Source organism: Pleurodeles waltl, chromosome 7, assembly GCF_031143425.1.
Source record: "Pleurodeles waltl isolate 20211129_DDA chromosome 7, aPleWal1.hap1.20221129, whole genome shotgun sequence".
In the NCBI taxonomy this organism is placed as follows: domain Eukaryota; kingdom Metazoa; phylum Chordata; class Amphibia; order Caudata; family Salamandridae; genus Pleurodeles; species Pleurodeles waltl.
This window is the reverse complement of record NC_090446.1, coordinates 391,524,602-391,550,349: the sequence shown is the minus strand read 5'-3', so window position 1 is coordinate 391,550,349 and position 25,748 is coordinate 391,524,602. Positions and strand designations below refer to the sequence as shown.

At 43.5% G+C, this 25,748-nt stretch overlaps 1 protein-coding gene across 1 annotated transcript in view; it reads left to right on the top strand.

The window, feature by feature from the left end:
• The window catches only part of LOC138304104 (arf-GAP with SH3 domain, ANK repeat and PH domain-containing protein 1-like), a 1,221,419-nt gene that overhangs the window by 906,723 nt on the left and 288,948 nt on the right, over positions 1-25,748 (top strand). The window contains exons 18-19 of the mRNA XM_069243851.1: positions 4,914-5,100; positions 17,380-17,465. Of these exons, the coding sequence (XP_069099952.1) occupies positions 4,914-5,100; positions 17,380-17,465 (273 nt within the window). The remainder of the gene's footprint in view (positions 1-4,913; positions 5,101-17,379; positions 17,466-25,748) is intronic.

Sequence of the window (25,748 nt, the reverse complement as noted above, 5' to 3'; positions counted from 1 at the left end):
TTGCTTTCACTTACCTAAAACATGCAACTTTGCAAACCGCAGGACAACTACTGCCAAAACCGCAATGATCCACAGCAAAGGAAGCAAAAGCTTTGAACTAGCACAAAAAGAAGAAATAAACTTTTACAATCACAAATACAAATACTTCGCCAGTTGACAAACACCCCGCCACCAAGAACTTAGATATTGTCCCTGGTGCCTAAGTGGCTTCTGCCCCACTAGGAGGCAGATGGGCCTAAAAACAAATAGGCTGATCTGCCCCCAAGTCGGGCAAAAATGGCCAAAAGCTCTGTACCCTCTTTGTGGGGAGCAGCCCTTGCCAAAGGGGGCGAATGGGGGTGCCCCCAGCACACAAAAAAACCAAAGGGAACCAAAAATAAATCTGACATCTTGGTGCCTTCTGCCCCCCTTGGGGGCAGATGGGCCTAAAAAAAAAAAATAGGCTGATCTGCCTTCAAGGTGGGCAGAAATGGCCATCACTAACGTGTCCCCTTTGGGGGGTGACCCTTGCCAAAGGTGCCGCCCCCCACACAAAACACACACACAGGATCCCTGGTGCCTAAGTGGATTCTGCCCCCCTTGGGGGCAGATGGGCGTAAAAAAAATTGGCCGATCTGCCCCCAAGGGGGGCAGAAATGGCCAACAGCTCTGTGCCCCCTTTAGGGGGCTACCCTTGCCATAGGGGGCAAAAGGGGGCACCCTCAGCACTAAACAAAAAAAGGGGAAAAAATAGAAATCCCTGCTGTATTGGTGGTTTTTGCCCTCCTTGGGGGCAGATGGGCCTACAAAAACAGCAAAAACAGCACACAGAAGCAACCTAGGAAGTAGAGGCAAAACGTTAGGGGAGACCATGCCAATGATGCCAAGTCTAAGACAGCGGGACGATGGGATGGACATTTACTCAGGATTGAACTGTGAATCTGATTACGCTTACTTTGGAATTGGATGAACTTTTGGGATTTAATTTATGCAATTCTGATAGGGGGACGATACGATAGCTACTCATTTAAGAATAATTTTTTGGAATCGGATTATGTTTACCTGGATCGTGATGAAAAACAGTTTCTTTTTTTGGATGGAATCTTTGTGACTATAACTTTTGTTATACTAATATATGTCCTTTATTTGGGAGTCTATATTATTTTGTGTATAACTATTCTGATATTTACAGATCATAACACTATTTGTATGTGTGCTAATACTGTTTATTCTACAAAAATAGGCCAATACGAAATTTACCCCCTTTGGGGAGATGACCCTTGCCCAAGGGATGCCCCCAAACACACAAAACACACCCACACACCACACAATCCCTGGCGCCTAGTGGCTTTCGACCCCACCGGGGGCCAGATCGGCCAAAAACATGGACGATCTAGCCCCAGGGGGGTACGAAACATATAAAAAAATTATTGCCCCCAGGGCAGCGACCCTTGCCTAAGGGGTCGCTGCCCAAAAACAAAGACAAAGCAAATCATTTCCCTGGTGTCTAGTGGTTTTCGGCCCCCTCCTGGGGGCAGATCGGCCAAAAAAGCGGCCGATCTGCCCCTGATGGGGCCGAAATAGGAAAAATAAATACCAAGGGGTCGCTCCCAAAACTAACAAACAAGAAATCCCTGTTGCCTAGTGGGGATTCCTGCTCCACGATCGCGGGCCCTGCCCGCGATCGTGGAGCAGGAATCCACTGAAAACAGGCACGGGGAAAGGAAAAACCCTTTCCTTTCCCCTCGTGTCGGTTCCCCCCTCCCAAACCCCCAAAGAGGGAAGGACTCACCTGAGAGTCCTCTCTCGGCGATGCGCTGGAAGCAAATGGCTTCCAGAGCGTCCCTCGGCAATATTTGAAGACGTCGGCGCGCTGTGTGCACGCTGGCGTCATCGGATTGCCGAGGGGGGGGGGTCGGGTGGAAGGGATTCCCCTTCCATCCACGACCGGGGTGTGTGGGTGGGGGGCCCGCTCCCCCCGTGGGCCGGCTGCAGGACGAGGTGATCTCGTCCAAGGCACCCGGGAACCGGTGCCTTAGACGAGATCATCTCGTCCAAGGCACTGTACCAGTTAATCGTTCTGATTCCCGTAAGGTTTTCCCCACTGTTCTACATGTAGTCTTGCCTGCTTGCAGTGGATAAAATCTGCAGGTGGAATACCACTCACCAGTGGCCTTCTGACAAAACGTGTAGTTCCAAGTCCAGGCACCTGGCCCATCGATATTAAGGGGACACTTACTGAGGGATGTCATTTTAGGTAAGGATCCACAATGCTTTCATGCAGTGGGTAGTGAATGCATCAAACAAACTCCCGGCAGAAGGTTTAGATATAAAAACAGTAAATAAATGCTAAAGGCATGGGGTAGACATGGTTGAAAAAGTGTGCTTTCTAAGGAGTAGTAGAAGTGGATACCACATGTAGTAGAGTCTGTGCATCAAATGGAGGAAGTATATGGGCCACATGAACAAGTCTCCAGTCCTTACCTAATGCTAAATTGCATGTTTCTAGGCGTATTTCTTTTGTGTCCTCTTGTGAATACTTTCAGATGGTACCTTGGTGAGCTGTTCCTGTAAAACAACATGATTCAATAGAACATTAGAACCATTCACTTTCCAGTCAAAACAAATGGCAGGTGTTGCATTTTCTAAAAATGTAAAATATGTTTGGTCATTTCCTGCAGGCATTTGAGAAGACTTTCTAAAGCCATTGTACTTTCCAACAGTATCATTCATTAGGTCGTAGCCTACCAGACAGCATAGCTGTCTGGCTTTCTAAGGACATCTTGGGGACTTTCAATAAGTTGACCTAGAGATGCATTCTGCTCGTTGATTACCATTGGCTTATTGGTTTGTAACTCACACCTGGTTTTCCATTTGCTGGCTTTATTTGCTTTAGGCTGTCCAGTTTCAATTCGTCCCTCCCACTGCCTAAACTGTTTTTTCTGTATCCTTCCATGAATTTGCTTTCTGTTAACAGGCCTTTAAATCTTGTTCTTATCTTGTCACATTTGCTGTGCATTCAAAGACCAAGATCAAATGTCAGTCACTGTCTTCCCAGGGTGCTTATTTACTTTTCTTTCTCTGACTTCAAAGTGAGAGGATTTATGTGACATAGTTGTTTTCTAGTACACAACAACATTTAAATGAACTGTGTAAGTATTTCAGAAAATATCTGAATTATGGATGCAGAAATAAAGCACATTTTTGTTATTTATAAAGTGTTTTGGAAACAAAAACTTTTATATGATCAAAATTAATCATTAAACTAGGTGATACAGTTTCCACATATTTTTGTCTGTGCACTCTATAGTTTTATTAGTAAAGCTGTATGTGTGTGCAAATGTAATGGTCATTTCAACTTAAAAGGTGTTATCTGTAATTGCAGTGTGCTACCTACCCATGAATACTCCACTCTATGCCACTCCACTCTGCACCACTCCACACCACTGCACTCTACCCTACACCACTCCACTTTACACCTCTCCGTGCCTCTGCACCCTTCCACTCTACACCACTTCATGCCTTGCCTCTCCGCTTTACCCTGTACCACTCTACACTATGCTAATGCACTCTTCACCACTCTACTCTACACTATTCCAGTCTAGGTCATGTCAATCTTCTCTACACAACTCCACTCTACACCACTCTACTCTATGCCACTCTGCTACACTGCACTCTATGCCACTACACTCTAGGCCAACAATCTACTGCATGCCACTGCACTCTACGCTACTCTACTCCAGTCTGCGCCACTCCACGCCACTGCACTATACGCCACTCTGCCTGTAAGCACTGCACTTTACACCAATGCACACTACACAACTGCACTCTGTCACTGCAGTCTACACCATTGCACTCTACTCTGCATAACTGTAATCTATGCCACAGATCTCTATTCTACTCTACTCCTCTCTACACCCCTGCACTCTGACACTCTATAACACTGCACTTTCTCCCAGTCTACTCTGTACCTTCCGCTCTATGCCACTGTATTCTATGGCACTTTATTCTGCACCACTAAATGCTGCTTTACTCTGCACCGCTCTACACCACTGTAGTCTATGCCACTCAACTCTACTCTGCACTCTATGCCACTGCACTCTGCCACTCAACTCCACTCTGCACCACTAACCTCTGCATCACTCAACTCTACTCCACTATGCAGCATTCTATGCCACTCTACACCTCTGCACCGCTCTACTCTGCACCGCTCTACTCTGCGCCGCTCTACTCTGCGCCGCTCTACTCTGCGCCGCTCTACTCTGCGCCGCTCTACTCTGCGCCGCTCAACTCTGCGCCACTCAACTCTGCGCCATTCTACTCTGCGACATTCTACTCCGCGCTGCTCTGTGCCACTCTACTCTGCATCACTCCACTCTACTATGCATCACTCTAATCTATGCTACTGCATTCTACAGCACTCCATTATATGCCACTGAATTCAATGCAACTGCACTCAATGCCACTGCAGTCTATGCCACAATGCTCTGCAACACTCTATGCCATTGCACTCTACACTAGTCCACTCTACTCTATGGCCCTCAAGTGTATACCACTCTACGCAACTCCACACTATGCCACTCCAATACTCAACACAATGTGCCATTCCACTTAACAACACACTACCCCACTCATTTCTATTCCACTCTAGGACACTCCAATCCACTCTCCTCTTTGCCACTCACTTTTAGCCATGCCGAACAGCAGCCACGCTGATGAACAACATGACCTAAACACATTGGCAAAGCCAATAGCTCTTTTATAGGCGAGACATATTGGCTTTGCCAATGCTTGTTTTGTATGGTTGATAATGAAAATTGTTTAAGCTCCTTATTGATATTGCAAAGTGGCCTTAACTTACAAAGCAGTTCTTTCTTGGGGCTGGCCATATGGTTACTAGACTTCAATAACAAACTATTTCCTTGAATCTGTAGGACGTTCCGGAAAGACTTCATCAATTCCAAGTATGTGCAGTGGAAGTTTAGCAAAAGGGGCAGTGGGCCTCCCCTTATGAGGTTCTATGACCTCCAAGAGGCTGTGAAATTTAAAGATATATTTGCACTGCTTCAAGCCTATGCCGAGAAGGTGGATTTGACAGAACCAGTACCACAGCCTATACAGGTGAGAGCAGCTCAGTTATTTGAAATCTTTTTTCCCAACAATTTGACTTTTGTTCACCTGTCACCAGGGTCAAGATGGCATTTTACTTATCTTTTATTTTCTGAGCAGCTCCCTGGAGGTACCAGAGTTAAATGTGTTGCTGTTGGTCTGACAGATTACTGCAGAGGCACAGTATACATGGTACGGATCCTTGTAGCATTCTTCAAGATAGGCTTTCAAGGCTCTCTTGAGTGCACCCTGCTGCTTCTCTTCCACCTGTATGCCTTCTTCTATGGCTCTTTTTAATGTCCTGACAACTTGAAATTATTGTGCACCTACATACATTTTGTATAATTTCATCATGACCTGCTTATTCTTCACACCTCTTCAGCACAATAGAGAGCATTAGACAATACTGTTCTACCCAAGCACAGAAGAGGGCAGAACTACGAAAGAGGGTGAGGTACTACAGAATGAGGAGCAGTGAGTGCTAGGTGGCACATGTATAAGGTTTAGTGTGGGCCACGTACTTGTCTTTGAAACTTGGCTTCATGTATAGAACAGCTTTCCATCCAGTTGTGTATAGGAATGCATTAACAGAGGGGGCACTTGTGGAGACAGTAGGCGGTAACCCAGTTGACATCCATTTTAGGATGTGTTTTCTCTCTCTCAAAATGTCAGTTTTTGTGTTTTGTGTGCTTCGTTAAAGCCAAATCAAAAGTCCATTTTAAGAAATTGGATTAAAATGGCACAATTAAGCACTAACAGAGGTTTTGTTAGTTATTTTGTTTTATTTTTCAAAATACACAGAATTTCCAAAGTTGCAATGCACGCGCAGGGCTGACCCTACATTAAGGCAGCTAGTAGTCAGCTGCATTACTACAGCATCACAATGGGGTGCCAGCTAGCAGCAAATAACCTCAAATGTTGATCTGCTACAGGGAAGGAGCTTGCCTGGCTCCAAGATGGCCAACTAGTCAGTGAGCTCCTCCAGCTGAAAAATTATCTTTTATAGTCCTAGTGCCATGCACATATATTAGCCCCTCAACTGCCCTGCACAATAGCCCTCCTTACATTGGGCACCCCTTCGACCTTAAAACAGTGGCCACTGACATGGCTAGAGGGACTCGGAGTCTGCGCCTGAGCAAAAGACGGCACGGCCAACAACAGAAGGCAGTGGGAGCAGTGCACAACTTAATTGGAGGCGGATGCTAGAAAAAGATCCAGAGCCACTTATGTTCTTGCCAGGCCCCTGATGGGACTGGAGCGGGGTTTGCGGCTGCAAGAGGAGCTGGTTCCCTGGTGAGGCCACACTGGTGGTTGCAGACGGCAGTGGCTTTGAGTTCGGAGGGTAGAGAGATACGGTGCACGGATCAGACTCGGTTTCAACTGAGCACCGGGGCAGGTTCCGGCATCCCCTGCCACATATGCATGCCTCACCGCTATGCAAAATTAGCACTGCAGGACAGTAGTGCTGAGAAGGGAGAGGGTGTGCTTGGATACAGTAGACAGCGAGGGGCACCTGAGGTGGGGACTTCTACTTTGGCCCACACTGAAAACTTGAGATGGTAGTGCCTACAGTCTAGTGCAAAAGAGGTGCTGGTGATTGAGCTGACCATGCACACTGTTGCATGACCTGCTAAAGGGTACTCATTTGCTTCATTCATTTCACTTTTTGTGCTGTGGTGAGATACGGTGAAAGGGGCCCCTTGCTTGCAATAGGAAGAGAAGTGGAGGACACACATTGGGAGCCTCTCCTGAGGTCTTCTAAGTAGATGCTGAAAGCAAATTTTTGGCCCTAAGATGCAATTGAGAGATGTCCCTCAGACATTAGTTGGCACTAGTAGGTAGGCAGGGGGCTCGCATTACTGCTGCACCACCTATTATCCTGTGGGTAACCATACCATGCTGTGAACTATAAAGAGCCTAATGGTTGAAGAGGTCACATGGCAAAGAAAACAGAACTGCGCAGACAACGACCTTCTGCCTAGAGGAAAAGAAAGGCATGCGTGGTCCGACCCTGAGAATTTGTAGCTCACTGCCACTTTGAGAGACTGTTAACTGTTTGTGTCGCAGGGTTGGGGTACCCACTGGGCCCTGTTAGGCTACTGCATCAACATGGGAAAGACAGATAAGTCCAAACCCAAATTACAATTTGACACTAGAAGAACGCCCAAGCCTTGTGAGGAGGGAAAAGCCTCAATGGCATGAGAGGAGGTGGTAGAACCAGAGGCTGGCGGGGAATTGCACCAAATACTGACAGCAATCCAACACAGCCTTACACAAATAGATGGCAAGATTGATGCCTTATCCTTCAGTATGGCCCGAATGTCAGAGCATCTTGACAAACACACTGAGCACTTAGATATGGTAGAACATAGAGTTAGGAGGCAGAGGCAAGCTGGTTACAGTTATAGCAACACAGAAGTGGTTGGATAAATTGATGCTCACCCCACAAGCCAAGGCTGAGAACCTAGGGGCCAGGTCTCACTGCTACAATATTCACATAGTGGGGCTGGCAGAGACTACAAACATAGTCAACATGAAAAGTTTCTTAAATACACTGCTCATCAGTTTACTGGATGTGACACGTTCTCCGTAATGATTATGGTGGAAGCACGCTCATCGCTTGCTGGCTCCCAAGTCAGTACCAGGTGCGAGACAGAGTCCGGTAATAGCATGCCTACTAAATTATAGAGATCGAGATGCAGGGTTATGCAAGGTAAGGGACATCAGTGAGCTGCGTTATGAGGGGACAGTCCTGGCTTTTTACCAAGATCTAATGAAGCAGTTCTGGGAAGCACGAAAGCACTTCATCCCTGTTAAGCCTAAATTACAGCAACTGAGGTTGGAATATGATATGCTCTACCCAGCCAGCTTGAGAATGATGGTAGAGGGACACCCAGGATCTTTTGAGGCCCTAAACAGTTGGCCCAGTTCCTGAAGCGCTATGAGTCTACAAGGTTGAAGCGGAGAGGAAGAGGCTGCTTTTCGGGGCCTAGAAGACTAGGGAACCAGCAAGTGTGATGGTTGGCAGCCAAATACTCTAGATGACTGCAGGTTGCTTCTTAGGAGGTATCACCCCACTCTTGGGGAACTCTGGGTGTACCTAAGTCCTTATTGAAGCCTATCGAGGAGTTAAGGTTAATGGATCGCAATGTGACATATTTATATTCTTTAGGGCATCAGTGTTCATATGCAGGGTTACCTACTACTCAGTATTTGATTGTTCCTATGCACTTAAATTTTTATCCTGGAGCGAAGGGGTGGATGGCTTAAGACAGAAGTTTGTGCAATGGAAGGTAGAGGGAGCTTTGCATCAAATGTTAGAATTGGATAGGATGACACAAGTTATAACCACACATAGGCAGCAGCATTCAGGTTGGTTGAGAGGGAGCAGCTGAGTTAAAACCTGCCCCCATGTGTGCTCCATATTGTTGTTCTTTATTTCGTGGATGGGTGCGGTTGAATTGGTTGGGACAAGTACTGTTATTTGCTGTGCTTCTTTTTTTGTTTCATGATGTGGGTGGGGGTGGGTTATGTTTTACACAACATAACTTGAGTGATAGTAGATGTGGGTAGTAAGTATGCAGGTCCTATTGGGTTATCTGATTTGGATGCACAGATATGGGGACGAACGTAAATAGTGGTGTGGAATGTAGGAGGCCTCGATGTTATAAGATGCGTGAGGTAGTGGCATACCTGCAACGTCATAATATAAATATAGCCATATTGCAGGAGACACATCTCCCTTTAGGGAGTGGTATGCTCACACAACTCAGGGTACTTACTGTGTAGCAGGCTTCACCTCACATGTCTGTAGGAGGCTGGCCTGGTTTGTAGTGGGTACCTAAGGTACCTACACCTTATATCAGGTCCAGTTATCCCTTATTAGGGAAATGCAGTTGGTGTCTAGAAGCCAGGCTCTCTAGGGGTGATAGTGTGGATGAGCATCCAAGGCCTAACTAGGAACATTGCAAAGCTCATGCAGTACCACTGTAGTCACACAGTACTCACACACATGAAAGAAAATACTCAGTGTTACCAAAAATAAAGGTACTTTCTTTTGGTGACACAAATGCCAAAAATACCTTAGAGACCATACTCCCTTAGGAGGTAAGTAATATACACAGTATATACACTAGAATGCAAAAATAGTTGTAAAACAGTTAGAAAACAGTGTAAATAGTGATAATCACAATAGTTAGAAATGGGCCTGGCGGAACACAAACCATATCCTAAAATAGTGGAATACGAAAGTCAGTTTCCCACCTAGGCAAGTGTAGTGTGTAGAGAGGCACTGGGAATGTAAGAAAACACCAAACGAAAGTAATAGAACCCACAGCAGAGCCGAGGAAAGCAGGAGTAAATCACAGTAATTTTCCTAGCACACAAGAACATGTGATAGATTTTTCAAGAACCAGAAGAGACTGCAAAACACCAACGATGGATTCCTGGACCTGAAGATATGTGGAAAAAGGGGACCAAGTCCAAAAAGCACTGAAGCCCAGATGAAGGTGCAAAAGAGGAACCACTGGTGAAGAAGAAAGGTCAGTATTGCATCCAAGAAGATGGATGCGGGTTACTGGTTGGTGCAGATGATGTCCCGTGCCGGGTGGAGGATTGCAGTCTGATTTGCGTCGCTGGATTTTGCCAACAAGCCATGGCACACACAAAGCTCTCGGTTAACGGAAAATTGTGCAGCCTAGGACCATGAGGGACCTGGTGGCGTCTACCCAGGAGGGGGAGACAGAGGGGGCTCTCAGCAACTCAGAGAGCCCTCAGAAGACCAGGCAGCATGCACAGGAGTCCCACAGCATCAGAACAAAGAAGGTGCAAAAGGAGGTCCATACAGCACTACACAAAGGGATCCCACGCTGCCCGAGAACCACGCAGGAGGCTGTGTATCACAGGAAGGAGTGCTGGTGACTGCGGCAGCACGGTGCACAAAGCTTCATGGAAGGATGCCAACAAGCCTTGGCAACTACGAAACTCGAGGTGCATGTGGGTAATGTTTTGTGTGGAGAGGTAAGCTCTTACCTCCACCAAAGTTGGACAGCTGGACTTCAAGACTGTCAGGACCGCTTCAGTCCACCACCCGTGTTGCTGGATCCATGCACTTATTCGGGAGAGGGGACCCAAGCCACTGGTTGTCGCTGCAGCGGGGTGCCTGCTGAAGTAGGGAAGTGACTCCTTCACTTCAAGGGAGATCCCTTCATTCTTCTGGTGCAGGCTGAAGACAGGCAGTCCTCGGAGGATGCACAACCTGGAAACAGTTGCAATTGCTGGCAGGAGCTGAAGATACAATGTTGCAGAAGTCGTCTTTGCTTCTTTGTTGCAGTTTGTAGACTTCCTGGAGGGTCCAGATGCAGTTTCATCAGTAGAAGATGAAGTAAAGGATGCAGAGGATTCCTGCTGGAGTCTTGCAATCCAAATCTGAAGAACCACCCAAGAGAGAGACCCTAAATAGTCCTGAAAAGGGGATTGGTCAGCTACACAGGGGAGGGCTCTGATGTCACCTGCTGGCACTGGCCACTCAGATGCTCCCAAAGTGCCCTGCCAAACTTGGAATCCAAGATGGCAAAACCCAAGGACATTCTGGAGGAGCTCTGAGCACCACTCCTGGGGTGGTGATGGACAGGGGAGAGGTCACTCCCCTTTCCTTTGTACAGTTTCGCACCAGAGCAGGGACTGGGGGCCCCTGAACCGGTGTAGACTGGATTATGCAAGGAGGGCACCATCTGTGCCCTTCAAAGCATTTCCAGAGGCTCTGGGAGGCTACCCCTCCCATGCCTGTAACACCTATTTCCAAGGGGAAAGGCTGTAACATCCCTCTCCCAAAGGAAATCCTTTGTTCTGCCTTCCTGGATTTGAGCTGCTGAAGCAACAGGCGGGCAGAAACCTGTCTGTGAGGTGGCAGCAGCTGGGGCTGCCTGGAAAACCTCAGAAGGCTGTATTGGCAGTACTGGGGGTCCTCTAAGGAGCCCCAAGAGTGCATGGAATCATACAACCAATGCTTGAAAAAGCCTTGGGGTATGATTCCAACATATTTGAAACCAAACATGGCCATATTCGGAGTTACCCTTGTGAAGCTGTACATAGGTAGTGACCTATGTATAGTGCACATGTAAAATGGCATCTCCGCACTCATGAAGTCCGGGAAAATGGTCCTGGGCGACGTGGGGTCAGCTCTGCTAGTGCAGGGTGCCCTCAAATACAGGTACTCTGCATCCAGCCTTCAGGGTTGGAAGGCCTGGTATATGGATGACTTATAAGTGACCTGGTGCAGTGTAAATGGCTGTGAAATGGTGCATGCACCATTTTACACAGGCTGCAATGGCAGTCCAGTAGAAGCCTTTGCATGGGCTCCCTATGGGTGGCAACTGTAATGCTGCAGCCCATAGGGATCCCCTGGAAACCCAATGCCCTGGGTATCTAAGTACCATATACCAGGGACTTATAAGGGATGACCAGTATGCCAATTTGGGATGAAATACTGGGTTACCAGTATTGAGTGACAGAATTTAGAGGAGAGAGAGCATAAGCACTGGGGTCCTGGTTAGCAGAATGCCAGTGACACAGTCAAACACACTGACATCAGGCAGAAATTGGGGATTACATGCCGAAAAGAGGGTACTTTCCTACAGGGTCCTGATTTGGATTTGACACAGTTCAGGGATACTCTTACAGGAACTGTGTGTGGGCCAGAGTGGTAGATATGTGGTGTCTCACTGTATTAGAAATGATTTCGCTGTACTGTTAGTGGGAGTGTACGGCCCCAATTATGATAACCCCGATTTCTGTGGAGCAGTAGACGCACTTCTGATGCGATGGAGCGATGTCCCTCAGATATGAGGTGGCAACTTTGATTATATACTAGATCCACTCTTGGATTGCTTGATAGGAGAGCTGTGCCATCCTTCGGCAGCAGCACACGTTATACAGGAGATTGTTGCACAGTGTGTTCTACTAGATGTTCGGCAGTTTCAACACTTGGAAGGTGGTGGTTATACACATTATTCCTGTGCACATATGCATAGATTATTGGTTACTATCACGCAGCTTGGTGCACAGGGTTTGTAATTGCGGATCATGGCCATGCACATATTCCGATCATTCACTGGTACTATTGGAACTGGATTGCGGTAATGCGCCATTCACTTGGTGATTTCCACCTTATTCACTGTTGGATACCCTCTTTAACGATGAGCTGGCCCGGACAATAGATGTCTTTTTTCAACTTAATGTAGGCTCAGTCGCTAAGTTTACCACAGTCTGTGAGACTTTTAAAGTTTACATTGGGGGTGGTCACCACTTCTAAACATGCTGAAGTCTTCCGTTCTATTAGGGATCATCTAAAAAGATTGGAAACAGAACTAGCGACTATAGAGTGTAGAGACCGAGCAATTGCAAATCCTAGACTCTTGGAAGACATTTGTGATACGTTGGAAGACTATCATGACAATGCACAGATCAAGCTTAATCACTTAGGGAAATACATGAAAGCTCAAGTGTATGGGAAGGGGGAATTCCCTGGTTCCACAGTTAGGGGCCTGTCTTTGAGATGAAGAGGGAACACAGCTGTGTTCATCGAACATATATCTGATCAATTTTGTCAATATTACACCAATCTTTATGCCTCCAAATCAGCACCTGGGGCCGCTGCGGCAGAGGACTATCTAGCTCATATCGCCATTACATGGCTTACCAATGACCATAGTGAGCAACTATGGCCCCACTGCGCCCAACGAAAATCAGAGATGCATTAAAGAATATGTCTGCTGGAAAGGCACCAGAAATAGGTGGATTGACAGTCACCTTTTACAGGGCTTACCAAGATAAGCTGATCCCACACCTGTTTTCTGTACATGAGGAAATGGTGGAAGATGGCAGCATGCCACCCTCAATGAGAGAGGCCTTAATGGTCACCCTTTTGAAGCCTGGCAAACTAGTGGATACTTGTCTGTCCTACATTTATCACTATAGAACGTAGACGTGAAAATATATGCTAAAATCTTAGCCAATAACCTGGCAATCCTGCTTCCCGGTTAGTGGGCCCAGAGCAGTCCCGGTTTGTACAGGGCCGTACGCTATCTTACAGCCTCCGGACCTTATTCACTACAATTATACTCCTTAACCCAGACATAAAAGTGGCAGCTGTGTTCCTAGATGCTGAGAAAGCTTTTGACACAGTGGAGTGGGGCTTTCTATTTGCAGAGCTACAACGTATAGGTGGGTTAGATGAGTTTTTCTGCATTATTCAGATACTCTATACCAACCTAACAGCACACATACAGGTTAATAGAATGGTCACTAATGCCATCGAAATCACCAGGGGAACGAGACAAGGATGCCCCTTGTCACCACTTCTGTATGCGTTGGTGGTAGAACCCCTGGCATGTGCCCTCAGAGAGTGTCATGCCCACAGGGGACTGCACTTTCTTCAGTATGCTTTGATAATCTTGGCTTACGTTAATGATATATATATATATATGAGACCCAGAACAGAACTTATAGTCAGTATTGCTTGAGGTTGTACTCTTTGAATCTTTGGAGGCCACTGGGGCCTCTTCATCAATTGGGAAAAATCATTGATATTTCCATTGACAACTGCAACAACACCATGGCCCTGCAATTTCCCCCTACCGTGGACCACTGATGCAGTGCGCTACCTAAGGATACAAGTGCACACTGATCCATCTGTTGTAATTTAGGAAGCCTGTGATAAAGCCATAATGAAAAAGGTAATATTGACGTGCTTTTTGTTCTTACTCACTAACATTCCGATCCTATTGCTTCATGCAGTGTTTCACAATTTGTGCACTGTCTTCACTAGGTTGGCTTGGGCAGATAAGCAACCATGAGTCAGCTTGAATGTGTAAACCCTACCATGTGATATGGGTGGGCTAGCCGCACCAGACTTAGAAGGGTACTATCAGGAGGCACAATACATATATGCACACTACTGGATCCACGGACATAGGGAACTGCTACACCTCTGGCTTGAGAGAGACGCAGCTTCCCTGCTGACACTACTTAAAGTGTTATTTATGTGGTCCACTCAGAAATACAACTTTTAAAGACCCTCTGACTATGACAGCATATGCACAGCATAAGGAGCTGGAGCCTCGGACTGGCTCTCTTCTGCACTCATCAAATACAGCACTGGAACACTGGCGGTGGTTCCCCCTAGTACATGAGAGGGAGTCGGTATCCGTGTTCTCGGACCTGGGAATCCATAGCATTGGAGACTTCTTTCGGGATGGAAAAACACACATGTGGGATGCCTTAGACTAAAATGACACTGCATTCTCCCCATTGGCATTGTTCCATTACCACAGGGCCCGACACGCAATGTGGGCCTTGCTGGGAGATGACTTACAGAAACTACCTGACTTACCCAGACTGACATACATACTTACTTACTAAGACCACTTCAATACACCTTTTGTGTCAGTTGGATGCGTTTGCATGGTAGTGCGTAGGCTTGGAGTTACCAAGGCTAGGCTAGAGTGGCGGAGGGAATTTGCAGTAAAGTTTAACGATAATAAGTGGGCATACTGTTGCGCAGCAGTGTGATCAATAGCAGACACCAGTTGATTCACTTTAAATTTGTCAACAGGGTGTTATATACATACGGTGAAAATCCCTCCTGAATGAGTTCACCCCTCTTACCTTGGAGGAAGTGGTGACCCTGATCAACTCTGCTAAATCTGGTTCCCCTTATCTTCCTTGTCTTCCTAAGGTGACCAAACTGGCCCTGTATATTATCACCTCCGACTTGAGTGACATTTTCCAAATGATGATTAAGACAGGGATCTTTCCTACCACTTGGAAGAAAGCATTGCTGCTTCCATTAATAAAAAAGCCCACTGTCCACACTTTGGACCCAAATAGTCATTGTCCTGTATCGCGGATACCTCTACCTGCCAAGATATTATGAACAAACAATTGCCAGATCACATTCTGCATAATACTTCATTAGATCCATAACGATTTGGATTCCCCAGTGACCTTTGTACAGAGTCAGCACTAAGCAAAGCTACGGAGGAGATTCGATGGTCCCTTGATCAGGGAAGCAAAGCAGCCTTCATCCTCTCAGATTTATCAGCTGCCTTTGATACTGTTAACCATGGACTGCTGATAGATCGGCTGGCTGTGATTAGTGTTACTGGGGCATCTGGGATTTAAGTTTGTTTCTCCAGGGTGGAGAACAATCAGTGGTGTTAGGTCATTTTGTTTCCCTGCGTTTCTCACACCTTTGCGGGGTACCCCAGGGGTCCTTGCTTAGCCCTACCATATTTAATGTTTATGTCACCCCGTTAGCAGATGGAATCTGATCATGTGTTTTCTCCCTTACATCTTATGCTGACGACATTCAAATTGTCGTCTCAGTGGCCAAAGACAAAAACAACACAGGACCCAGATTCCATGATTTTATGGTGCCGGTTAGTACCTGGATGAATAGGAACTGTTGGAGATTGATTTCTGGAAAAAAATTAGTTTCTTCTATTTGGCTCTCATTTGTTCTTTTGGACCCCTAGTGGGTGGCCGCAGGACTTAAGGGTTCTTCTGTCACTAATATCTAAAGCCAGGAATTTAGGGGTAGTAATTGACGACAAACTCACTTTCAATTATCAAAGCATGTGGCGATGTCCTCTTCATTCCATACATTGTGAACCATAAAAAATATCCTTTCATTCGCTCAGGGCTGCATAAAACAGTACTTAGCTCACTAGTGCTCTCTAAAAAAAGGTTGCAAATTCTTCAAACCACTGCAGCACAACTATAATTGAAGATTCCAAAATATCACTGTATCTAAATCTGTCAAGAAGCTACACTGGCTTAGAGTAAGACAGAGAATTATTTTCAAAGCTCTATGTACCGCTTGTAAAGCATTACATAACCAAGGTCTAGATTGTCTTAAAATCAGTTTCCGCTGGTATGTCCCAGGTAGAATATTATGGTCCACAGCAGCCAAATGTGCAGTTGTCTCCAGGTTTAAAAGATCCTCCTGTGGTGGAAGAAGTTTCGTAATTGGAGCAGCAAAAGCTTGGAACTCTCTCCCTCTGCAAATTAGATCCATGCCCAATCTACTTATGTTTAGGAAGGCTTTGAAAACTTGTTTGTTTAATGCAGAATGAGCTTCAGTTATCCTTGTTACTTGGTCTACTGGATAGCAGCATAGCTAGCGCCAAGAAGCCTTTGAGCAAGCATGTGCTTTATAAATTTAATTAACATAACATACTCCTGCTCATCTACACTGATATGGTTTACGAAGTGATGCAAATGTGTGCCCGTTGTGGATAATCTGATGTGGACTTGGTGCATGTGGTGTGGTACTGCAGGGGTGTGCAGTGATTTTGGCAGGCGGTGAAAGCAGAACTCGAGGTGATGGTGAGTGAGGGACTGGATTTTGCACCTGAGCTTGTTTTGCTGGGCTATAACAGAGATGGGCCATCCACCATACGCCATCTGGCTGCCTTGGGACTTCTATTGGCGCAGCGCAGAATAGCAACGAGGTGGGATAGTGGCCCTCTACCGAAGTTGTGGAATTGGCTAGTGGATGGCCCATTTAATATGCAAACAGATGTCTATTGTGAATTGGTGCCACTATGCAGCCACCCAAAAGACATATGGGTCTTGATCATTGATCATATTTGGCATGCACTGGGGTGGATGTGGGATCTGAGAGTGATGACGGTCAATTGATGAACAATCCATAGCAAAATATGAGAAATGACGTTCCCTGATGATGGTGGCCGTGTGGTGGTCTGACGTGGTTGGGGGATGGCTTGGATGGGTAGTAGACAAGGTCGACTTAGTTCAAAGGATAAAGGGTGTGGGAAGCAGCCAGTGGGCATTAAGAGAGGTAACCACTTGGAAGATGATTAAGTACTATATTACATGGTACACAGTACTGCTATATATTCGCCTTACCTGTACTGACACTCCTGATGTTTTATGCGAAACAGCTATAGTGACAGCTATCACCAAATTTAATGTGTATTTGCTTTGCATACTATTGAATGTCTCCCCTGTGTTGTCAAACTCTAAAAATAAAGTAATAAAAATGTTGGCCTGCTGCCAGGGGAAACACCAAAATGGTAAAACATAATTTTGTCTGGACTGCGAAACACCCATGCTCCAGAACCAGTTATGAGATCATAGTAAATAAACACTGCAAGATGATATCCCTCATTTAGTGTGGCAAACCTGGCACAATATTGGTTGTGAGAAAGCTGTACTGATGCCAGTAGTCTATTTTTTGCAAACACTGTGTTTCTTTCTGGTCCACAGGAGCCTGGGGAGACACTTCTCCATCTAGCAGTATTGCTTTCTGATCGTACTTCTTTGCACATTGTCGATTTTCTTGTGCATAACAGGTGAGGTTTCTTGAAACACAAATCCATTGTCTTTATATATATTTTTTTAACTATCAAGTCCCAAGTTGAAAAGGTGAAATGTAGAAGTAACATTAGCATTAGTCCGAGGCCTGCGTCCTGGGCTTTCAAATGTTGAGGGCGCCAGATATGAAGGCTACAAACTCTTGATTCCATCTAATGCCTCTTTTAACCACGACCACACCCTCATTGTCCCTTTATCTCACTCTTTCATGCTCTTTTTCATGTTTGCTTTCTTTCTTTTCATTCTCATTGGTATCATTCATTTTAATTTCCATTAATCAGTCAACCTGACTGTATGCAAATAAAGCAAAGGTAAGGAAACTCCATCTCCAGACCACAATGTATCCTAAATGGTTTGTAACTTAAACTGGATCCATTGTTATCCTCAAAGATTTACTTACCAGTTTTTGCAAACTCTGTATTTCCACTTTATCTTGAGTGAGGATTTGAACTAGATGTGACTTAAGGGTAGACATTCCATGTAGATGGTCGGTACCTTGTCATTATTATTGTATCCCCAAAAGAAGAAGTCATGGCCTTTTCTTTAAAAGCTAAGAAGACACTTGGCAAAGTAGGTTGGGATTCTTTTTCTTTACCCTGAAAGAATTTAGGAATTCGCTTATATATTGTGATGAAGCTCTGCTAGTATTTACTATCTGCCTCCTCAACAGCGGTATACTATATGGACTCAACTTTATGAACATGTTAGAAGAAATGTTTTTTTTGTTGACCTTCACCACACATTAACATTCCCAAATCCCACTATCATCTAAAACCACAGGAGCCCTACAAAGTTCCATGACATTCTTGGGACTGTAAATCCTGGAATGTCTGTTAGAAAATAATCATGGCATCTGCATTTGTGATCCATCGCCTCCTTCTCTATTCACTTTGCTAACAGCCATTTGTACATTAGAATAATACTTTGTACTTTGCTGCTATTCTATTCCCAAATCGAATGACTCTGCAGAATATGTATTTTATCTGTCCTGTCCGATGATTCGATGATTTCTAAAAGTTACATTTCTAAAAAACAATATTAAATCCAACTTCACCCGTAAGCAGGATTTTCTATTACCATTCTGACCATACTAAACATGACAGGGCTACTCCTTCCAAATCCGAATCTACACTTAAAAGTATATGAGGGCATTTTCAGTGCTATTCTATGAGAGGAGCAGGCCTCACAGTACTGGAAAATGAATTTGTGAGTTTTTCACTACCAGGCTACGTAACACACATAAGTACAGGTCCTGCCTTCTACTTACATAGCATCCTGCCTTATGGGTTACCTAAGGCCTACCTTAGGGGTGACTTAGAAAAAGTGGAGTTAAAGGCTTGGGAAGTCGTTTTAAATGCCAAGTCGAAGTGGCAGTGAAACTACATACATAGGCCTTGCAATGGCAGGCCTGAGACATGGTTAAGGTGCTACATATGTGGGTGGCACAATCAGGGCTGCAGGCCCACTAGTAGTTTTTAATTTACAGGCCATGGGCATCTTAAGATTAAATTAAATATGTCAATAGGTTAGGAACCAATGTTACCATGCTTAGGGAGAGAGCACAGGCACATTAGCACTGGTTAGCAGTGGTAAAGTGTCCAGAGTCCTAAAGCTAACTAAAATGAGGTCAGAAAAAGAAGAGGAGAAAGGCAGAAAGTTTGGGGTGAGCCTTCAGCGAGGGCCATTTTCCAACACACACACATTGCATGATGCCTCCGTGAAAGAAGGAATACTGTTAAATAAATTCCTGCATCCCCAGACCAAAATTGGACCCTAATTGTCGGTCAATAAATCCTAATGTAGACCCACTCTCATAAATATCTTATGAAGTACAACAAATGTAACTTTAATGTCCACTTTTTCACAACATTCATCTTCTTTCACCTGAAGCAGTAATCAACCACAATCAAACAAATCACTGCTTGTCTCCAAAGCATTAATTGACCTCGACAATGTTGAGCCAGTAACTCTTGCACCTAAACCTAGGCTAAACAAAACTTAACAAGTTTGTCAATGTCTCTTTATATGTCTCTTATATATGAATTATTTGTATGTAGCAGCCACTGTACATGTCTTACTCACCCCTTGTTTAAACTCCAGCCAATTAAACCTCTGAGCAAACGTTATGGTTTTCCTCTGAATGGCAAATACATGCTTGAACCACACAAACAAATCACTTTGATTATATATATTAATTATAATTATATATATATATATATGTATATATATATATATAGATTATTTAATAGATTATTTAATGTATATTGCACATGAATCAGTTTTGAATTTAAATGCCAGTGGTCATAGGCCAGACACTATTATCATAGAAAAAATAAGATGTGTGCTTATCCCCCTGCCTGCAACTATGAAGAAACCAGGCACCCAGGAAAGGTGTGGAAGGGTCTTACATAGTTCTGGGCTATTATTTTGTTAATATGTAGTGGGAAAGACCTTACGCTGCACACTGAAAAAAAAAACATTTATTATCTTTGTTGTCCACCACTGGTTCTGGTTAGGCCACTAATCACCCAGACTGGTGGATGTATGAATGCATCTTCATTGCAGAGTATGTGGATGAGTTGGCTAATGTGGGTGCCATCTAATGGGGTGCTGGAACATAAGGAGGTTGCAGCGGAAGAATGCGATGCTGAAGAAGAAAGCAACAACACACTAGCAATTAGAGAAGATAGACTGTAAAAACCGGGCCAGGATATGTGAGTAAGTCAGGCAGTTTGCGATTGCATAAAATGATTTGACAGTAGGTCCTCAAAGTGAAAGCCTCTGGGAATATGCGATGTTTGGTTGGAGAAGATGATTGGAATAAGCATTTAAGCAAATTATATGGAGGGAAGGAAACTGGATTAGACCAGAAGAATAAAGTTGCGGTAGGTGGAGATATACATAGATTTCCCCTCAAAAGATCAAAGAAGTAATCACGGCACTTACGCTAACTAAAGCAGCTGGCCCAGACAACCTTCCAGCAATAATAATAACAAATAATGTTGATTGGTGGGCAAGACTTTTTTTATGTTACCTTTTATAAAAAATGTGAGTCCGGCAGTTTCCCTGAGAGCTGGAAGGGTGCAATAATTAGGCCAATTTATAAAACAGATGATCTGACACAACCAAAAGACTATCGTCTAATCAGCTTATAGGCCGTGGACGATTTGTTTTTCACAAAGCTACTGTTAGGCCAAATGAAGTCCTGGGTAGAGTTAAATAATTTGATTCCAGTAGAGCAAGGTGGTTTTAAAGAAGGTCACTCTACAATAGTACACTGCTTTAGTCTATGGGCTTTGGCAAAAATGTCAATAGAGGTACAAGGGTGTTTATTTTGTTGATTTGTTGATTTTCAAGCTGCTTTTGATCTGGCAGATAGGAAATTGTTATGGGATATGTTGCGGTAGCTTGGGATTGATTCTGAACTACTTTTCCTCCTCCGGGGTCTACATACCCAAAATTGGGCCCAAGTGATTTTAGACACTGGTGGGTCCCGAAAGGGTAGAAGAAGGTTGTGTTTTGGCTCCACTATTATTTGCTATATTTTTGTCTGACTTGCCAAAGACATTAAAGGAGGCTAGGGGTCTTTGCCCAAAAATGGATGGGATCCATATCTCATGTTTATTACATGCCGATGACCTGGTGATAGTTGATATGATAGAGCTGGGATAAAAAAAAAAAAAAAAAGATGCTTTTTATAATTATTGTCAAAGCAAAAAGCTTGCAGTAAATTTGGATAAAACAAATATAATGTTGTTGGGAAAAAGGAAGAGGGCTTTTTCCTGGTTTCTGGGAGGCGACAAAGTAGAAATGTTTGATAAATATAAATATTTAGGTATGTGGTTTAGCTCGAAATTAAGATAGAAAGAGCACATTGAGTCACTAAATTTCACAGCTTTAACATCGGTTTGGGGATTAAAGCAGTTTAGTTGGAAGTATGGAGGACCATCTCTTCGTCCGGTACTTTCCGCCATTAATGCCATGTTGCGCACGCAATTTCAATACGGGGTGGAAGTTTTAACTTTTGCTGGGAAGTTGAATTGAGATGCAGAAGAAAGTAAATGTGTGAAACGTTTACTCACGCTTTCCCTCTCAAGTATGATTCAGGCAATAAGGACGGTATGCCAAATGACGACATGGAGTTACCAGGGAATGCAAGCCACATTGAAATTTTGGTGGAGCTTGACTGAAGAGGTAATTTTCAAAACTACACTCTTATGTAAAAGGCAATTAAGGACAAGCAATTTGAACTGGGTCTCCCAAGTGAGAGTTCGGCTAAAGAAGATCTGCTCAACTCTAGATTTAGCAGCTAATTAGTGGTGCATAGAACAAATCCCAAAGCAGGAGTTGCGCGCTGTGGTAAATAAAAGCAGTAGAGAAGAAGATTTAGGTTAGTTTGAGGTGGGAACATCCACCCAGTTCATGGTGTGTGGGTGGAGAAATGAGGAAAACTTCCCATACATAGAGGCTCTGTCTAGTCCCAAGTTAAGGGATGTGGTGTTAAAGTTCAGGGTTGGGTTAAACCCATCTTATATGGATCTGAAGACAAGAGCCATACTGAGGGATGGTGTTTATGTATGTACATGTGGCCTCAAACAAAAATGCAGTGCCCAACATATTTTATTGGATTGTTTCTGGTTCTTAGATGAACGGAAAATGTTTTAAAACCAATTTCTAAGGAATATCTCGTTATTAACCGGGATCAAGCTCTCAACTTATTGGTAGATATGAGATTTTTGAATGAGATTTTTGAATGTGCCTTAGACTGATTTTTAATTGAAACACGAGGTTTCTTACTGAGGAGTTTTGGAGCTTTGAAAGAGATGTGAGAGCAAGTATGCGAGGTATAATTAATTAAAGGAATTTTACAAGGATTAAATTATTTTAACAATTGGCTACATGACAAGGAATGTGTAAAAGTTAAATAAAATGCACTTAGGGTTAGGTAGGGTCACATTCCCTAAAAAAATATATATATAGTGGAGTGCTGTCATTCTTCATTAACGTGGGGAAATTGTGCCGGACTAATACGCGGTGGCACGCGTATCATGAGTAGCACCTTTGACGTTCTGGTTCTGAAAAGGAAACGCCGAACTTGAGTGTGTGTTTATTCACCTTTTCGCCCCCGCTGGAACGTTGCAACAGTATCGGGCTGGAAGGTTGTGCATACGAGAGGAGCCAAGTCGCGAAGGGGTCGGAGGACGCCAGAGTAGGTAAGCGCACGCAGCCAGTTATTTTATTTTGGGAACAGTTATTTTATTTTGGGAACGCAGCGGAGTCAAACGTCGATCCGATATTGGTATTTTACATTCAATCTTTTCGACGCTCGAACACAGCAAGTATAATTTCACGTTTAGACTTTTTAAGGACTAACGCCTATTCAAACAAAATGGCTCATAAAACTCAAGACGCTTACGAGAACAGAAAAATGCGAGCAGAGCTTATATTTTCGAAATCTAACACAGGCGAAAGAACGCAAATAATTGGTGAAAAAACAAACGGGAAACCAGATATTTATGCAGTTTTCAAAGAATTGGAAAGATTTTAAAAAAGAGAGTTAAACAAATGGTGGGAGTGTGAATCATTAAATAGATATCTAGAAGCAGAGATAATTCCAAGGGGATTGCGCATTTTTATTATGCCGACATATGATGACCCTCATCCTGACTTATTAAAAGAATGGGCAGCGCATAATGCAGCAAGTTCAGCGGGCATGATGAAGATATTAATCAAATATGCCTAACTTGAGAGAGACAAAGTAATTGAGACAATTGATGACTTGACAAAAACAATTGAAACATTCACTGACAAAAAGTTAGTTGAATCATTGAATTCCTCTATGGAAGAGAGATTGACCAAAATTGAGGAGGAAATAATACAGAAGAAGGCACACAAATTCCATAGAGACACTATTGATTATGAAACCGGGCAGATATATACTTTTGTGAAAAAGTTTGATTATTGGAGGAGACAAAAAGGAGTAGAGAAAATGCCGACGGTGGTTGATGTTGAAAGTAGAAAATCTACAGATGTCAGTGAGAGTTCAGATACAGATTTTGAAGACATAGCGAGAAGTAGGGCCCATACCTCATTACAGGATGAATTTGATTTTTTGAGGAAAGATCGAAGGACCAATCACAGACCTTGGCGGGGAACAGGCAGAACAACAGGAAAAGGCAGAGGCAGAAAAGACGAGGTGGGAAGAGAAACAAATACAGAAAAGGGCGAAAAACTGACACGCAGCAACAAACGATATTGATGGATAATAAGACATCAATCAACTTATCAGAAGTAATTTTAGAAAATGAGGACATCAAGAACTTATCTTTAGGCCTCTCTTTCTGCCAACCAGAAGGGTTTGACTATGAGCAAAGTCAAATAGACTTTTTTTTGTTCATACGCAAATTAAAATTGTCAAAAATACATTCAATTAGTAAGAGAAAGGCAAACAAACCCAGTGAGGTATTGGGACAAGACATTGTAGAAGACTTTATCAAAGCAAAGGACAATTTATTAATTGAAGACATGTATTTAATGAGGGAATTATGGGCATTAGAAGATGAGACATTGGAATTGTCGAATGAAGACCTATTAGTTGCAAAACTTGAAGCGGAAGGCATAAGGTTAGATGAAGAAGGAACTTCAGGTCTTAAACAGAAATCTCGAACGGTCCCAGCTCCCAATGGAGATTTGATTGATCAGTTCTAGGACATTATGATTAAAGAACTTAAAGCTTTGAGACATAAAGTTACAAGTCAACTTTCCAAGAAGCGAAGCAGTTATTTTGAGACCTTGAAGAAATTATCAAATCATTTTCAAATAGTGATCAGAGGTTCTGATAAAGGAGGAAACATCGTAAGATGGTCTATGAAGAACTATATGGAAGAAGCATACAATCAGGTAAATGACACCTCTTGTTACAGGAGGATTGACCTGAAATATGTGGAGGGTATAAAGGTTAAATTTGATCAGAAACTTGAGCAATGGAAAGAGAGAGCATTAATTAATGAACATGAGCGCAGATTTTTAAGGGTTGATCATCCTAAACTTCCGGTATTTTACTTGATACCCAAGATTCATAAGGATGCCTTAAAGCCACCAGGCAGGCCTATAGTATCTATTAAAGGAAGTCTATTTGAGTTTGTATCCCAATATATTGATTCCTTCTTACAGCCTCTTGTAATGAATATAACATCTTATTTAAAGGACAGTACTGATTTTCTGAGAAGGATTTTTGATGTCACATGGGAAAGTGATTTTTTTTTGATAACCTTTGATGTCACGTCTTTGTATACGAGTATACCACACAAATTAGGAGTGAAGGCTGTAGAGCATTTTTTACGTGCCAGACCAATCATGTTTTACCAACCTAGCAAAATGTTAATTGAAATGATAGAATAGTGCCTAGAACATAATATGTTTTTTTTCAATCATGAGATTTTTGAGCAGCAACGGGGCACCGCGATGGGAACTTGCTTCGCACCGAGTTACGCCAACTTGTATATGGGGTGGTGGGAAGAACTAATATTGAACAATCCCCCACTAGACAAATGGAATGACAACATAATTATGTGGGTCAGATACATAGATGACATTTTCATAATTTGGAAGGGAGGCTCAGACATAGCTTTAAAGTTCATTGAAGAGATTAATACGAATGATTGTAATTTAAGATTCACAGGCAAGATTGATCATCAAGATATTGAATTTTTAGATGTGAGAGTAATGATCATCAATGATAAAATAGAGACAACTGTATTCAGAAAACCAACGGCAGGTAACAGTATTTTGCATGCCACAAGTTATCATCCCCAACCATTGATCAATAATATTCAGTTTGGTGAGTTATTAAGAGCTAAAAGAATCTGCAGTACTGAAAAAAAATGTAAGATTGTCCAGGAAGAAATGAGAGATAGGTTGTATACCAGAGGATACTCGAAAGTCATATTAGACAGAGCTACTAGTAAAGTGGAATCACGCACTAGAGATGCGCTCCTGTTTTCTAAACCAGGAAAAGATGTAAATAGGAACAAGGGAAAATCAACTAGAGTACGAGGCACAGCGAGGTTCATAACGACTTACAATACTGCCCATTTTGATGTGAGAAAATTGTTAAAAAAACACTGGCACATACTAAAAAGCGACCCAGTGATAGGAGAACAAATACGTACTAAACCTTTAATCACATACAGGAAAGGAACCTCGATGAAGGATATCCTGGTATAAAGAGATGTAAGACAGGAAGTGTTAAACAGGAACTG